Source organism: Mus caroli, unplaced genomic scaffold (genome assembly GCF_978045245.1).
Source record: "Mus caroli unplaced genomic scaffold, Mus_caroli_1 scaffold_9, whole genome shotgun sequence".
Classification (NCBI taxonomy): Eukaryota; Metazoa; Chordata; class Mammalia; order Rodentia; family Muridae; genus Mus; species Mus caroli.
Window position 1 is genome coordinate 6951491 of NW_028227264.1, and position 18719 is coordinate 6970209.

Here is an 18719-nt window from a genome sequence, read left to right on the forward strand (position 1 = left end):
AGCAGCCAGGTGGATTTCTGAGTTCGAGGCCAGCCTGGTCTACAAAGTGAGTTCCAGGACAGCCAGGGCTACACAAAGAAACCCTGTCTCAAAAACAAAACAAAACAAAATAATGTTCAAATACTATCCTCAAATTTAAAGAAATTGGAGCCCCTCTCAAGCGGTCTCTCTGTAGCAGAATCTCTTATGCTGCACAATGGAATTTTCTCTGGCTCCTTTCATTCTTCACATTCTCAGAAACAAAGCCAGTAAGCAACAGCACACTTTGAAATGGAAGCTGCTTCCCAGGAATATGTTGAAACACTTTGTTAAAGTACTTTCTTTTACCTATAGTAAATGCTGAATTTACCACTATTTCAATACAGATTGTTTAATGCTATGCAACTTCCAAAAATCTTTGAAATAATAGTGAAAATATACCATAAGGTAACAAAAATATTTTTATTTTGCTTGCAACATTATTCTGAGAAAACATATTGTGTGACTATTTGCAGTGGCACCTTAAAGTGAATAACGACTGCATCTGACTCTCAAGAAAGTAGGTTTTTGTTCAAATACTTCTAAGTCTATGCAAGCAGCCTGAAGAACTAGGTGTGTTCTACTTTGGGTCTGAGTAGAAGGAGTAAACAGTCACTAACCTCGTTAATCAGGAACTGGAGTTGGATCACTGCTGCTCCGCTGTCGTGCTGGCAATAACATTCCACTCCTGGACGACCAAAGCTGTCAGCGGCCCCATTAAGGAGGTTTTACCATGCACGTTTTTAAAAGAAGCTTTTGGGTTATGTAACTAATAAATATTCTGATGACCTAATATTCAATCCAGGCCACTTGATCGCAATCAATGTCCCAACGCCTTGTGACTTGCATGGATTCGGACTACCGAGACTCTGAACATGTGAAAGCATACATTAACTAATAGTCTCTAGGTGCCAGTCTCTCCTGGAAATGCCATGTACATCAATTCATTTAGCTGTCATAATCCAGATGGGGACAGGAAGCACAGACATTAACTAACGCGCTCTGTGTCCAACAGAAAGCAGCAGAATACAGCCTGGCTCCACAGTGGCCACTATCCTCTCCACTGCCTCCTTTCCTTTTTCCCAAGTGCTTGGGAGGAACCTGGGTTTTGTGCATATTTGTGCAAGTACATATTTTTGGGTTACATCCCTAGCCCTATTCTCTGAGACACACTGAATAAAGATCAAAACAACAAAAAAACCCACGCACATTTCCAGGACTTTTTGCGAGGTACTGTTACATGCATTATACTTTCATTAACCTGAAACAAGAACACAGTCATTTTAACACATTGCTAATCTATTCTGGGTAGGTAATAAATAATACAAAGTAAGAAGACAAGCTTTAAACATTTAGTGAGTTTTAATAAACTGCAGCACTCTGTGTGAAAACTCACAGAAGGCATTTTATTTTTTTTTATTTTTTTTTTTTTTTTGGTTTTTCGAGACAGGGTTTTTCTGTGTAGCCCTGGCTGTCCTGGAGCTCACTTTGTAGACCAGGCTGGCCTCGAACTCAGAAATCCGCCTGCCTCTGCCTCCCGAGTGCTGGGATTAAAGGCGTGCGCCACCACGCCCGGCCAGAAGGCATTTTATATTCTAATAAGATATGCCAAGATGTTCTGCTTAATAGCAAACAAATTCACCGTAAGTCAAATCTTAGTTTGTATAATTCTCTTTTCTTGCTCTGCATGACCTCAGGGCACTTATGGAAAACAAATGCTCTTCCACAGGCCTTTATATCCTTCTAGCCACAGATCTTTTTGTATTAGTCAAAGACATGTTCTTTGAGTTTAGGTCTGTCACCTGGAGCACAGAGTTGGTTTTCAGGAGTAAAACACAGCCATAACTACCCTATTATACGGTTTCTACGAGAGCCTTGTCTCTGCAGAACTCTGAAAGGTACTAGCATAGCAATGAGCCAGATGAGTGTAGCACTGAGAGCTTGTGAGCTGGGTGTGGTCATGCACACCTATAATCCCAGCACTCAGAAGGCAGAGGCAGGAGGATGTCAAGCTTGAAGTCAACTGGAGATGTGAGTTTCAAAAAGTAATGAATATAGCTCATGTTACAAGCGAGCCTAGTTTGCATAAACCCTGGGTCTCAGTCTCCAATAACACATGCATCAAAAATTCTCATTATTTGTTCTTCAGTCACCTACAGTTCTCTTAACTACCTTGGATAAGATAAAAATTGTGAAGACTAGCTTTATGAATTTTTTTAAAAATTTATTTATTTTATTTATATGAGTGTACTGTAGCTGTCTTCAGACACATCAGAAGAGGGCATCAGATACCATTACAGATGGTTGTGAGCCACCATGTGGTTGCTCGGAATTGAACTCAGGACCTCTGGAAGAGCAGCCAGTGCTCTTAACTACTGAGGCATCTCTCCAGCCAGTGAAATCTTCTTAAAGTAGACATTTTAGTTTTTTTTTTTTTAAACAAACCTGTTTTGCAATTCAGATTTTAACAAGTTATACAATAGTATGGAGGTTTGCCTTATGAGAATATAAAATATGATAGACCAAACCAGATGTAAAAATAAAACAAAACTGATTACTAGAAGCAAAAATTACAAAAGCAGTTTTCCTCACTGGGGCTGTAGCCCCCTAGCCTTGAAAATTCTCTTTACCTTGGCTGTCAATTAGTAGTTTATCACAGAAAATGTCATCAAGTTCAGAAGTCAACTTCATCAAATTCAAGAAAGCTTTTATTCTTGTGCTACATAGAGTGCTATACAAAAGTATGCTACACAACCGAATGCAGCTACCTGTCGGTAGGTAACAATATGACATCTGACATCACTGAAAACTCTTATCATCTATTAAATCATAGGCATTATGCCTTAGTATATCTTTGTATAGTCTAAGAAGTCAACTTCTCCAAAGTTGTTGATTCCATTTCTTCCCCTTCAGACACAGCAGAGAGCAAACTGGCAGCATGAACAGAGGCTGGAGCAGGACAGTATCATAGTAAGTCGGGGGTGGGGGGAAGATATCACAAAATATAGCATTGACAAAACATAGAATTTAGAAGCCAGGCAGTGGTGGCGCACGCCTTTAATCTGAGCACTTGAGCAGCAGAGGCAGAGGCAGAGGCAGAGGCAGGAGGATTTCTGAGTTCGAGGCCTGGTCTACAGAGTAAATTCCAGAACAGCCAGGGCTATACAGAGAAACCCTCGAAAAATAAAAATTATAGTAAGTAGCTCTGACCCTGGTAGTACATATGAATTTCAACTCTACTGCAAATATAGTAAGCCCAGCCTGCCAAAGGAAATGGTAGGTGGGTAGAGTGGTTAGCTAGGAAGTTTACTTTAGGTGCCACAAGACCATCTGAGGCACAATGAAAATTAAGATTTCATCTTTTAAGTCAGTTCATATGCCAGCTCAATCATCTTCACTATGACCGTCAAAGAATTTGTCCACTTCCTAATCCATAAAGCACACTAAGACCAGTGCAGTCTAGTATGCAGAAACACACACGTGTGAGAATAAAACACACATGGACTCACCTAATAACAGTCTTTACGTCACTTGACAACACATTTGTTACACTAGCTGAAACTGTTACTTTACAGTGGACAAGACAGACTAAAAGAAAGCATCCATCTTGAATATACTATGTCATAAAACAGGAAACCACGGGCACGAATAACCCCACATCCTCACACCAGTGGCTGTGTATGCATGGCTCCTCCTGATATTGACATTTCTGAAAGGACATCCTTCCCACAAAATAATCTAACTTTCTAATAACCATCTACTTGGTTAAATATTTCCATCTCTCTTGCCTATATTCATAATCAAGTGAAGACACAAACTATCTGAAATTCAAAATACAAAGCAATCCAAGGAGGCCTACATATTGAAAATTTTTGATAATATATTTATTAAATGGAGATATGTTCATTTATTGTTCTGTACTCTGACATATCGATCAATTATGGAACAAAGCTGACTAATGGTAAATGTTTTCCTTATTTTATTGTACTTTGTCACTCTGCATTCCAGTGCCTTGTCTTAAAAGGGGTATAGATGTCCTAATTCAGATAGCTTCCTGCATTCTTTTTCTGCTGTTTGCCTAGCAGTAAGTAGGATAGCTACCTAACTAGTCCTCTCTGCTTTGGGAGCAAATCAATTACCTGAGGAACAACGCCTGGTAGACACTTCTTGCAGAGTTTGCCTGGCTTTCTTCATCCACATACGTGTCATCATAAGGGGCAGATAGAGCTTTGTTAACGTTACAGTTTTTGAATGCGAGCAAACAGAAAACTACAGTTGCTGAGAGACACTGGATTACAAAACCAACCAACCAACCAACCAACCAACTAACCAACCAACCAAAGACAACTGCTGAACTAAGCCAGCCTGTTTGTTTGAGAGATGCTCTAACATCAGAATGGAAAACAGGAAATATGTTATGCTGGGAAGGAGGTGATTCTTTTATTTCCACGGGGCCTGGGGGGGGGGGGGACACGACGACAATGGCTTCCTTCCAAATTGATAAAAGTCAGACATAACAGGGGAAGGCATCCTGAAGATCTCAGCTACAGATAAGAAGACATCAAAAGATAGGTAACATATATATATATGCTAGTCCCTTTAAATGTAGCAAGTCTGAAACTGACTGGGACATATAAATGTCTCCAGTCATAACTTCAGCTCTACATGGCCAATAAATCTTTGGCTACAAACATCCTCAAAATTCATCCTGCCACCCTTTTATATGGCATAGATGGAGATTTAATGCAATCTTAATTATAATTCAATCTAGCTTAAGAAAGCCATCAGGCTGGAGAGATGGCTCGGCGGTTAAGAACACTGACTGCTCTTCCATAAGTCCTGACTTCAAATCCCAGCACCCACATGGTGGCTCACAACCATCTGTAATGAGATCTGATGCCCTCTTCTGGTGTGTCTAAAGACAGCTACCGTGTACTTACATATAATAAATAAATCATAAAAAAAAAAGAAAGAAAAGTAAAAGATACCTTTTACCTGCTCCAAGAGCAGAAAATCATCTTTAACTGACCTATGCACATTACAAACATTATGTTACTACAAAAATATATATCACGTCTGAAAGCTTTATGTTCAGAGAAAAAGCAACCGTGACGAGGTTCACCCTCAGGGATGCTGAGAGGCTGACACTTGTATCCCAGCTTCCTACCTCAGACAGCATAGCTCTGGGTCCTTACTAAAGACTTGCTTCCAGGACAACTCCAAAACAGCCTCACAGACTTATCCAGTCAGGACTCTACTTAAGCCAGAACTTTCTCAGCATACAGAGACTAGACAACAAATGCTAGAACTGGCTTTCTTAAGACTTAACCATTTTCCCACTTTTGGAGGGACACCCAAAAAACTACACCCCAAAATAAGCAGGAAGTAATTTTAAGAAAACTCCCACTCTTTCCCAAGAGGTGAAATAGAGACTTTTGGCTATTCATTGGATGTTGGAAGTTTGTCATTATTTAATGGAATTGTTTCAAATAGTTACAATCTTGGGAAGGGAGAAGACAAAAGAGGAGGTTAGATTCAGGGATTTCTTTTTTCCTCTTTCCTTTCCTTTAGCCTTCTTTCTTTCTTACATAAGAGAGAAAAGTTAAGAAGGAAAGGGGGGAGATACAGAAACATTACAGGAATAATAAGAAAACAGGAGGGATATTATTGATTTTACTCTTAAACCAAAAAATATTTTATAGCCATAATCTTACAAAAGATCTTCGTCTTTTGGTCAAAAATTGAGGTTATATTTTGTTCTATTGGTACAGAATGTTGTACACTAATACAAATTTAAAGTTAATATTAGTTTAGATTATTATATATCAATACAAATTTAAGGCTATTTTTGATACATATAATGTTTCTACATTTTAAATTCTTTTTTTTTCTTCTTAGATATTTTCTTTATTTACATTTCAAATGCTATCCTGAAAGCCCCCTATACCCTCCCCCCAGCCCTGCTCCCCTACTCACCCACTCCCACTTCTTGGCCCTGGTGTTCCCCTGTACTGGGGCATATAAAGTTTGCAAGACCTAGGGGCCTCTCTTCCCAATTATGGCCGACTAGGCCATCTTCTGCTACATATGCAGTTAGAGACACGAGCTCTGGGGATACTGGTTAGTTCATATTGTTGTTCCACCTATAGGATTGCAGACCCCTTCAGCTGCTTGGGTACTTTCTCTAGCTCCTCCATTGGGGGGCCCTGTGTTCCATCCTATAGATGACTGTGAGCATCCACTTCTGTATATGCCAGGCACTGGCATAGCCTCATACAAGACAGCTATATCTGGGTCCCTTCAGCAAAATCTTGCTGGCATATGCAATAGTGTCTGGGTTTGGTGGCTGATTATGGGATGGATCCCGGTGGGGTAGTCTCATCCATTCGTCTCAGCTCCAAACTTTGTCTCTGTAATTCCTTCCATGGGTATTTTGTTCTTGGGTGTTCTAAGTTTCTGGGTTTTAAATTCTTATATGGGATACTGTTCCTATATAATCCTTAAAGATACAATGTAAAGCTCCAGTCCTTTTATGGCTGCTGTTACATATGACTTAAGCAATACAAGGTAATAATCAGACAGCCAAACTCACGGTCATGTCAGATACTAGTCTAGATCATCAGAGAAATATGCATCCTGGGTTAAACAGATAATATGCAGCTGAAGACAGGCAACACTTGCTTGTTCAAATATGCTATAAATAGATAGATGATCTTCAAAACCCCCAGACACACAGAATATGGCATGTAAAGTGTTCATTTACGGCTTTTTGACACGGAGACATGTCCTCTCCTGGCAGCACACCACTCAACTTGGAAGATGATGAGCAGCAAAGAACCTCCATTTGGAGATGGCTTCATTTGTAGCAAAGAAAACATCCTAACTTTATTTGCAGATCCCTTCAGCTGCTTGGGTACTTCCTCTAGATCCTCCATTGGGGGGCCCTGTGTTCCATCCTATAGATGACTGTGAGCATCCACTTATGTGGACAGATAGGATGCTGTCCAGAAAGGACAAAGAGATTCAGGGACTTCGACTGCCAAGCTCTGCCAAGATAGAATAAGCAAGTCCTTCATAATTCCTGCTTCAAAAAAAGGCTTGTTAGATATTCTGGGCCAGAAGGCTGAAGGTGATGCTCCAATGATTTAGAGAATAATGAGCACTGTCTAGGCAGTCAGTTGTCTCTCTCATTTCTTTAATTTTTAGAAGCTGCATCCCTGTGCTTACTGCATACTCAGGTAATATTTATTCCTTTTAAGGTCTCTGATGGGGTTGAAGACTAGATAGTCATAGTCTTACTATAAGCTTAAGTTGTTTAGGATTTAAGAAGATGTTCTTGGTCTAAGAAGATATTTTTAGGATGGTAATACAAGTTAACATAGAAATTGATTTAGGTATAGAACTCTTAACTCATGAAGAGTTTAGAAGATAAATGATAGGATACTTTATCTAAGTTGTCCAATATAAATAGACTGGACATTATGAACGTAACTCTTACCTAACAGTTTTCATAATGATTCCTATTGTATGTTCTTTACTATTATAAGAGAAAGAGCCCTCCTTTTATTTAGACAAAAAGGGGGAAATGTGGTGGGTTAGTCTGGTGCTGCTTATATTCTAATGCTAAATATGGACTCTTGAGATGTGGTTGCCCTGATGAGCAGATCCTCACATACACCAAGTGATGCTATATGAACCTTCTCACTAATTAAAGGTTAATTAAAGGTTAATTAAAGGTTAGGACCTGTGATTGAGCAGTGGAGGGAGAAATGTGAGACTTGAGAATTGCGTTAGGGAACTGCTGGCAGAGGAAGAAGAAGAAGAAGAAGAAGAAGAAGAAGAAGAAGAAGGAGGAGGAGGAGGAGGAGGAGGAGGAGGAGGAGGAGGAGGAAGAGGAAGAAGAGGAGGAGGAGGAAGAGGAAGAAGAGGAGGAAGAGGGGGAGGAAGAGGAGGAGGAAGAGGAAGAGGAAGAAGAGGGGGAAGAGGGGGAGGAAGAGGAAGAGGGGGAGGAAGAGGAGGAGGAGGAGGAGGAAGAGGAGAAGGAGGAGGAGTCTGCCATGAGAGAAGATGGACCATGAGCCCATGGCCAGGAGAAACAGCAAGTGACAAAGAACTTTATCGCTGAGGAATAAGTTAGAATAGCTCTAAACCTGCCCAATTTAGGCTTATGGCTTGTAAATAAAGTACCTGGATTCTGTGTTTTTTATAAAGGCTAGCTAGAATAATAAATTCATTATACAGCGACATTCATAAAGAGGGCAGAGAGCAAAACTGAGACATGCAACCAATTCTTTCAAAGATCCTCTGTTATACAATGGAGGAAAAGAATTAAACATAGAAAATACAATGAAAGTAGGAATTAATGAGGGATAACAAGGAAGTAGTATATAGGATGACTACACAGAAACCAAGAGCTAGTAAGATCTTAACGTTTTGTTATTGCTGACTATGGAATGTAGGATCTTATACATGCTACAAAGGTCATCTTACCTACTGCTGATTCACATCCCTAACACAGAAGGTTATAAGGACTGGTGAACAGAACAGAACATCAGGAGGGCTGGGGAGATGGATCCAGGATAAAACACTCATTCAATAAACATGACGACCAGAGAATGGCTCTCAAAACCCATGCAGAAATTAAGAGATGTGTGCTGGCTGGCTGTAATCCTGCACTCTGAACACAGAGACAGGGTCCCTGGGGTGAAGTGGCTAGCTAAACTAACTCAATCAGGGAGCTCTAGGTTCTTTAAGTGTCTAATGATACACACTCAACATACATACACATAGCACAGACACACACATAACAAAAATCAAAACTAGCCAATTTTACGTATTGTACAATATATACTTATTTCAAAATAAGCCTGAAGTTCACCTCCTAAATGGCTTTCATTGTTACTATGACTACAGGGGTTGGAAATAGTGGGAAAGCAGAGACAAAGGAGGAATGTAGATATAACTAAGTCCCTCATGCTCCCAACTGAGATATGTGCAACATTTCCTCCATGCAAAACATGGTGCCCTGGTAACCTCACAACAGTCCCTGAGGTCAACTATTTTCACAAATTAAGAAGATTCAAATATGAGTTTAAACAACTTTCCCAGACTCAGAGCAAGTTGGCAAAGAAGCTGAGATTTGACTTAAGATACTTAATCTCAGATCTTATAGGTTAAATCATCAAGCATTATTACACTAGAGGGTATATTATTATGGGTAATTTGCATTCATAAATCTCAAGTTCTACTTTATTGTTAAGTCATTTTACAATTGAAGGATGAACACAGAAAAAGCATATAGTCTATATTTCATCTATGTATATTTAATAATGTCAGAGTAGTCTAATACATTAAAGATGGGTCACATATAACTTTTGACAGCAAGTAAATATGACAGACCTATTAGGTGGTCCAAAAGCTTAGACACTGAACATTCCCCCCAAACCCCATGTAAAGTGCTATTGGACACTGTAAAGATGACTGAGTTGTGGAGCCTAGCGTAAGGTCTTAGGTTATTGATAGACTTCTTAAAGTAGACTGTGGGACACTAGTCCTTTCCTTCCTGGCTCATCAGGTGAGAATGTGGCTTAGTCACCCACTCTCTATAACTGCAGTCCAGTGTCCTCACAGAAGCCCCCAAAACAAGGCCAAATGTCCTTGAACTAGAAAGCTTGGAGCTACATGGACCTTTTCTAAGTAATAACATCATCATAGTAAAGTAGAAAACAATATGGCAATCAAAAGGGTAAAATCCTAAATTCATTTTTATATTAGCTTGTGGGTTACATTAAATATTAGTTCACTAAAGAAGCAATGTGGCACAACATGTTAGGCAGAAACCTGAAATTCTATACCCTAATTCTATGAATAATTTTGAGAAAATTCTTTACAAACATCTAAACTAATGAGCAAACACAACTTCTAGGACTATGTGAAAAGATCAGGACTGGCTGAGTTAAATCAGAATGATGGAACCTGTGCATGCAGGCTAAGTGCACATCTGAGCACAGTGTGCCAGGAGTCCTGAGGACAACCTTCAGCACAGAGACTAGGGAGAAAGGACAAAAGAGAGAAGGCAGAAAGGATACCTTATCTTTAAAAGATTAGACTAATGATTTCACTGCCTCCATCTATTAAAAGAAAGAAGCCAGGTGATCAGTTCAACAGGCACAGGAAGGGTGAAAGAGGCCACTCCACAGTGGCAGGCAGCAGGGGAACTGTCATCTTGACAGGGCATCTGTGAAAATCTCACAGAGCATTATATGTAATAGCAAAGGGCTCTGTGCCTTACCAATAACATCAGTAGGTAGGATTTCCACTGTTACTTCACTGTGATCTAGAATGTTCTAACCAGGGGGAGGGGGCTAGTAATAATAATAGTAATAGCAATAATAGTAGTTAACAAGTAGTATTGTTAACAACAATAACAATAATAAAAATAAAATACTAAGTAGGAAAGAATGAAAAGTATCCCTATTCAAGGATGATATACTACTATATATGTTAGAAATTCGTAACCATTCACCAAAATATTATTTCTAGAACAAGTAAACAAGTATAGTAGGGCTGTGCTGTCACACAAATACAACGGTTTAAACATATAACACACTGTAACAATATGTAAAAAATTAACTATCCTTCTCAACACTGAAAACAAACAATCTAAGAGTACAGTTAAAATAACCGCAGGGAATAGAGCACAACTCATTAGCAGAGCTGGTCGTCTTGCACACACAAGGCCCCAAGTTCTCTGCCCAGTCTTCTATTTATGCTAACACAAGGGATAAAATGAATACAAATAAATTGCCCAAACAAAAGCAAGTCTTTCATACTGGCAACTATAAAATCTTACTGAGGAAAACCTAAATAAATGGATAAACATCTCATATTCATGGAACAGATGAGTTACTCTATAACCGAAAGCATACGACCTCTACAGTAAATGCAAAGGAGGTCGTATGTAAATGCAAAGGACCCAGGATAAACAAGTAATCAAAAATATAACTGGAGTGTTTAGACATCATGACTTCACAGGGTAGTCAGTCTTCACAGTGTATGTTCACACAGTGTGTGTTCACACACACAGTACAGCTGTGGCCCGTGGTGAGATGGATGGAGAGGACGAGGGAATGAAGTCACTGAGCCTTTACAAATCCATACACTACAGAGCCAGCACAGATGTCAGGATACTTTATAGGGGCCTAACAGTGCCTAAATGTAAGAGTGGCATTCTGAAACCACTGTGCTGTTGAGAGAACCAGTGCTGGTCAGGATGTGGAGAAAAGAAATCTCCTGTAATCGGCTGTTGATGTTGTTACCACAGTGATTAGAGAAAAAAGCAGGGAGGCTCCTCCAAAGCCTGAAAATAGAACTGCCACTTGATCTAATAATCCTACTACTACTTATGTGTAGGGTGTGTGTGATGTGTGTGTGTACTCTTCTGCCTGCTGTAGCACTACTGAAACAATCAAGACACAGACAATACATATACACAATGAAACACTATGTATACACTACATATACACAATGAAACACTATGTATACACTACATGTACACAATGAAACACTATGTATACACTACATATACACAATGAAACACTATGTATACACTACATGTACACAATGAAACACTATGTATACACTACATATACACAATGAAACACTATAAGCCATAAGTAGAGCAAATCCTGTACTTCCCACACAATGAAACTGAAGATCATGGGAAACAAGCAAGGCCCAGACCTGCAGTATCTCGGGCGGGCGTGTGGTCACATGTAAATTCAGATTTGGATAGTTGTTATTTGAGGTTGGAAAGAGTAGCAGGGAAGGGAGCTGAGGGAAGGCTGACACCTAGTGACCATGAAGGGACATCATTTGACTAGTGTGTGGGTTTGCCTAGGTGCTCTATTCTGTTTCAGTGGAGTAAATCAGGTAGCCTCTTCCCCAATTCTCTCCCTGCTCTCTCTCCCTCCCCACACCATGAATGTGCCTGTGCATATTTGTCTGTATGTGTGGGGGGGGGGAGAGGGAGAAAGAGAGAGAGAGAGCCATGTATGTGTGTATGCACGTTTATGCCCACCCTGTTTTTCTGTCTATATCCAAGTAGTATCCTAAATCCAGCACATCTTCTGTCTAGGTTAAGGTTAGATATAAGAGGCCGCAGTGTGATCTAACATGGTAGGCTGACTACAGATGATGATTATGTGAATCTCAAGAAGCTAGAAGAACTCAAAATGTTTTTATCATAAAAAATGTAAAACACATAGATAAGGTCAATGAATAAAGAATATATAGCCTACCCATGCCAAGTGAGAAGGGGCATTCTCAGTCAGTTTGGGTCCAAAGTGCTGTTTAATTCTAGAATCACAAATGAATACAATTAAGACTGCAAAACATACACAAAAAAATACAAACAGAAAATGCTTAGCAAACAAGAACAAAAGCAAAAGTTGAAAGACAGTGGCTCATGCCTATAATCCTAGCCCTTCAGAGGCTGTTTACTGGAAGGTTCCAAAGCCAAAGGGTTAGTGTTCAAAGACAAAAGCAGTGCTGAAAGGTGTCCACAGCCACAAATGAAGAAGATCCACATGGCCCACCCTGTAGCTCTGGACCCTACAGGTCAAACAGTCTCGCCAAAGCACACCAGGAGAAACAAAGTGGAGCACTCCACTGTGGAGAGCCATGCAATCGCCATTACAAGATGGCGCTGGCTTCTGCTGTGCCTAACTAGTAAACAAGCCTTGTACGCAGGTGCAAGAGTGAATTCACACCAAGTCACTGCCCATCTCAGGGCGTAGTAATGAAGTGATGGGCGAGCAACAAATCAGGTGCTGACACGCCACGCTGAGGGCTATATAAGCAGCACCATTTTCTGGGTTCTGGGTCTTCCCTCCTGAAGAAGCAATAAAGCTTTTGCTGCAGAAGAATCCGGTCATCCGAGTGTGCTCTTGTCGGTGAGAACAATAGCTCGGGACACTCCACCATCAGCAATAGAATTTGTCTGATCATGAGTCAGCCATGAAGAAGACAGAAGGCAACAGTTCATTTGTGCTCACTGTGGATGTCAAGGTCAACAAGCACCAGATCAAACAGGCTCTGAGAAAACTGTAACAAAGTCAATACCTTGTTTGCCTGGTTCCTAATTATGATGCTCTAGATGTTACCAACAAAACTGGGATCTTCTAAACTGAGTCCAGATGGCTAATTCTGAATACACATTTTTTTTCACTATTAAAAAATAAGAAAATAAAAGCCACTACCTTTATATATTTTTCATACCGAAATGCACTATGACAATTTTAAAAGCACACTGGCAAGCTAGCTAACTCTTCTGTGCTAGAGAAATCATGATTCGTGCAGGAGCATCTACAACTATTGTTTTACAAGCCAAGCATAATCCCTAACCATACCCTATACAAATGTGTCCTCACACCCACAGATAAGTGTAGTCCTTACCTCTCATCAAGGGAACACTTTTCAACAGATGGGGACCACCTGCACCTAACGTAGGAAACACTGCAGAAGAGGTATTATAAGAGACACTGGATTAGGGAGTTTGCTGTGAGTTTATGTCTCCTATTAGTCTCAGAGGTTATACCTGTAATCTCACCAATATAGCCACATGAACTGAGAACAAGGATGCAACTAGTGAAGATGCCAAATTGGATGAAGAAAAGCCCACAAGCCCTCAACCCTCCCCTAAGAACTATAGCCAAGTGAAGAAAGCCAGAGACAGGAGAGTTGTCTAGTGCCAAATGCTCCATCCTGAAAAAAATATATACAACTAACATTATACACACAGAACTGGTTGTTTTTAAGAATATATACGTATACATATATGCATGTAAAAATTGATGAAAAATATTCAAGAGTTTCAAGAAGAACAGGGAGGGATATATAGAAGAGTTTGGTGGGAAGGGGAAAATTAAATTATATTGCAAAATTATAAATTAAAGAAACAAAACAAAACAACAACAACAAAAGTTTACTTACCAGCAGGACTGGAGATATGACTTAGGACACAAGCTCACTTCCCAGCATTCAAATCAGGTAAGTGGCTCAAAACAGTTTATAACTTCTACTTGAGGGGATTTAATAACTGTTTCAGGCCTTTATGGACACACACACACACACCTTAAAATTATTATTTTTTTATTTTATTTTTTTTATTAGGTATTTTCTTCATTTACATTTCCAGTGCTATCCCAAAAGTCCCCCATACCCCCGCCCCCACTCCCCTACCCACCCTTTCCCACTTCTTGGCCCTGGCATTCCCCTGTACTGAGGCATATAAAGTTTGCAAGACCAATGGGCCTCTCTTTCCACTGATGGCTGACTAGGCCATCTTCTGCTACATATGCAGCTAGAGACATGAGCTCCGGAGGGTACTGGTTAGTTCATAATGTTGTTCCACCTATCGGGTTGCAGACCCCTTTAGCTCCTTGGGTACTTTCTCTAGCTCTTCCATTGGGGGCCCTGTGATCCATCCAATAGCTGACTGTGAGCATCCATTTTAAGTATAAATGACAGAACTCAATTTTGAAGAGAGTTGAAGAAAATATATTGAATTTGTGGTTTTTAATTTTAAAGATCGATGGCTCAAAGGCTTAAGAGTGTTAAGAAAACTCTGTTCCCCAAGATATACATGGTAAAGAAACAAGTCACAATACACACAGTTTGCTTCCTCTTGACTTTTAAAACTGCATGGGAAGTGTATAGCAGGCACATATGTGTGACTGGAGTTAGAAACAAGGAATGCACACAGGAAGAGTGGTAGGTGAATGCTCTTGTTTGAAAATACTGGGATCTTTGCAAAAGGAAGCTCTACATGCTGGATAGTACAAGGCCACAGAGCTAAGTGCACTGTAACCACTGACACTAGAGGCAACAGGAACTAAGAACACTGGCCTGGCTGCACAGGACAGAGAGAGGCAGCAGCAAAGCCTCTAGCAGTGCAGGAAGTGTGCAGGTCCTAAGAGGACTGATAAGCCAGGACAGACGGAAAGCTAGTGAAGGCAGCAACATGACCAGAACTTCATGGCTTCCTCTGAGAAGGCCAGGGCATGGGCAGCCAACTGTACTTTCCACTAGAGCCCACCCACACTACTTAACATCTTTAAAAATGAATGTATCTACTGAGTTAGATTCCTTTAAATCTGTTCTCAAAGGCTGAATGGTTGCAGGGCTGAAGCAGACGGAGCACCCTGGTTTGCCTCACTATACCCCTCAGGCAGCCACCTGCCCCACTGCCAGCAAAGCTGAAGGAAAGCCTTTCCCTGTATCCACAAGAGCCTTCCATGAACACGTCATGCTGCCTCACACCAAGGACAATCAACAACTCATGCCACTCTCTTCCTAATCTGGAACCAATCCAGTTTGTTCCCAATTCTAGCCCTTCACCTCATTTACAACTCTGAGGTTATGGGCAAATTACATGATACAGAGTTAAGCATGACTAAAGTGCATACATGTGTCCCTGTGTTTTCCTATAGTGCAGCTCGTGGCAACCCACAGAACCATACTCCTAAGCCCATTCAATGTTTCTTATTTGAGAACTTTAACAGGCAAATTATAGTTTCTGTGCTCAGAGGTCTCAAGGTCCAGCAATAAAAGCATAAAAATAATACAGCAATTAGGTCCATAGACACTGCCAAGAGGAAGTTAAGTGGATAACACTGCTTGAAAAGAACAAACCCCAGCTCATCTACACTACTCTCCAGCTCCAGCTGTGCCCAAAGGCTCTTGTGCTCCCCTTTCTGACTTTTTTAGCAAGGGTGAATCCTGGTATCCTAGGTACTTCCTGATTTCCTTCTTTTGGAACTGTCGTAAAGTTTCTATTGCTGTGATAACACACCATGACAAAAATGCAAGCTGGGGAGGAAGGTTTTGGCTTATTCTTCTACTTGATTGTTCTTTATCAGGAAGTCAGAACAGGAACTCAGACAGGGCAGGAACCTGGGAGCAAAGCATGGCTGCCCACTGGCTCCTCTTGGTTTGCTCAGCCTGCCTTCTTCTGGAACCCAAAACCACCAGCCCAGAGATGGCCCTATCTGCAATGAGCTGGGTCTTCCCTCATCAGTCACTAATTGAGAGAATGCCTTGTAGGCTCACCCACAGCCAGATATAATGGAGGCACTTTCATTAAGGCTCCCTCTCTCAGATGACTTCAAGCTCTGTCAAGTTGACATAAAACTATGCAGCACAGGAACTATCTGTAACTTCTGTTCGAAACTATTCTGGCCTAGGGAGCCATGAGGCCACGACAATGTCCTTTCTCTATTTCCAGAGCTGAAAAAAAAAATGCATACGGTAGATACTCAATAAATATTTGTGACTCTTTTCAAAGCAAGAAGCATGTTTACATCCAGGCATATCACTTTTGGTCTAGTATTACTTTTTACATAAATAAAAAGTATAGGATGGTATACAGATATTCTACTCTTGCCTTTAGGATCAGACTGGATCAGACTGGATATAATACAGCTATTAAATTTTCATGAACCAGCAGTTCTAAGCCCATTCACTTTACCTTCTTTGTTAGTTTCCTTTCCAGTTACTGTAATAATATATCCTGACAAACAATTTAAGGCTGTAAGGATTTGGCTCACATTTTCAAGTTCTAGTCCATCACTGCAGCAAGGTCAAGGTGCAGGAATGTTCCTCAGCTGATCATATTATATTCACAGTAAGAGCCGCACAAGCGAGTACATGCATGCTAGCTGCTTTCCTACTCTTGTGTAATCCAGAATGCCTGCCTAGGGAATGGTGCCACCAACAGAAGGCAGGTCTTCTCACCCCAATTAACATAATCAAGATAGTTCCTATATGCCAACCTACACAAACCCTTTCCAGACCATTTTAAATTGTGAAAGTTTACAACTAAATCTATCACACCTTCCAACTATTTGTTGGGTTGCTTTTGTATCTTATTCTAGTTTCTGGGATTTCGATTGTAAAGTCAGAAGTAGTGAGGAACAGGCAAGACACACTCACACACACAAATGCAAACACACAGACACACAGGCACACTCCACACTCACACACACGCGCAAGTTTTCCCCATGACGGTCCTCCTGTGTGTTAGGAAAATGCCTTGTAACTGGTAATCAGCATTTCAGACGGGATGCTTTAGGAACAAGACTGGTATGCAGGTAAGTAAGTTATTAATGATTTAAGGATTATAACTTCTCTGAACACTTGTTCATCAATGACTGGTGATTAAGAAAAAGGAGAGAGAATGACATTATTCTGACCTCTACCACAATAAAAATCAATGTTGAACACTAGACCAGAAGGTCACAGTGCACATGAAACAGAGCAAAAACTCCACGGCTCTCATATCCTGAGCATTCATTTCCAAAAAAGCAAATTCTCACCTGACAAAGCCTGAAAATGAGTATGATAATGACTATATCTTCCCCAAATTCTCACTTACCCAACAAAATTCCCTGCATTCCAAATTTTGTCACATAGTAATTTTTGAACAGATATTCTGTTTCCAAAGCAAGGAAAGATTTTTAAGGGCAACTTGCTTCCTCCTGCCATCACAGTGCAACTAAATACCATCACATGATTTTCTTGTATTTTTTTTTTAATTTAATATTTTTCTTGTTTGTTTTTTATTTATTCACTTTATACCCCAATCACTGCCTCCCTCCTGGTCACCCCTCCCACAATCATTCCCCATCACCCTCCCCTTCTTCTCTGAGCAGGTGGAGACACCCCACTCCTATATCCCCCTACCCTTGCACTTCAAGTCTCTGCGGGGCTAGGCGCTTCCTCTCCCATTGAGGACAGACGAAGCAGCTCATGCCATGAGAAGAACATACCATGTCTAGGCATCAGCTTTTGGGACAGCCCCCACTCTAGTTGTTCAGGACCCACATGAAGACGGAGCTGCACATCTGCTACATATGTATCATATGATTTTATTTTTAATCGATCATGCCTATAATCCTCGCCCTTGAGAGGCTGAGGCAGGAGAATCAGGAGCTTAGTGACAGGCACGCTACCCATTAAGCTCAGGCCAAGCTACATTAGGGCCCTGTCTCAAAAAACTAACAGTGAGTACAACTGTAATTATCGTGGTACTGTAGTTACTGTAATTATGCAACTGTAATTAGCCATGTTTCCCTCACCTTTGGGGCTGCAGACTCCATGTTCTAGAAGCTCTTCAGGTGCTGCACGCTTCTATCTTACGATTGTACCAATAACCATCAGCAAGAGCTAGTTTTAATGGAAGAAATCTTATACATTTTATATAATGTGACTACTTTTCCAATAGCTACATTAAAGACCATTCAGTGTGGTCCATGAATACTGACTGAAGCCTCTGTGAAGAGGGTGAACTTTAGGGTGTGTCCAGTGTTCTCATTTTTTGTGTGAACATAAAGAAACCATCTGAGCTTTGCTGTTGTTTTAACTGAAATTTCATATTGCTGTGAAAGATAAAGGAAAATTAACATGTAAAAAAGGGACATTTTAGCACACATTTATTTTTACTAATGATAATAAAATCTGTTAAAACAGTGATATCTCAAGGCAGCTTTTGTGAAGAATTAGAAAATGCTAGCATCACATTGTTAGGCTGAGCAAGGACAGCTGTTTTCAGTTTGAGGCCAGCCTGGTCTATAGAGTAAATACCAGGCCAGCAAATGCTACATAGTAAGACTCTGGATGGATGGATGGATGGATGGATGGAT

The 18719-nt window shown here is 40.5% G+C and overlaps 1 protein-coding gene across 4 annotated transcripts in view; it reads right to left on the reverse strand.

Annotated features, from left to right (window-relative positions):
* Positions 1-18719, reverse strand: part of Stxbp5 (syntaxin binding protein 5) — a 145789-nt gene that overhangs the window by 104197 nt on the left and 22873 nt on the right. For all 4 annotated transcript variants that reach the window (XM_029483001.2, XM_021173980.3, XM_085842627.1 and 1 more), the window contains exon 3: positions 639-720. In XM_029483001.2, the coding sequence (XP_029338861.1) occupies positions 639-720 (82 nt within the window). The remainder of the gene's footprint in view (positions 1-638; positions 721-18719) is intronic.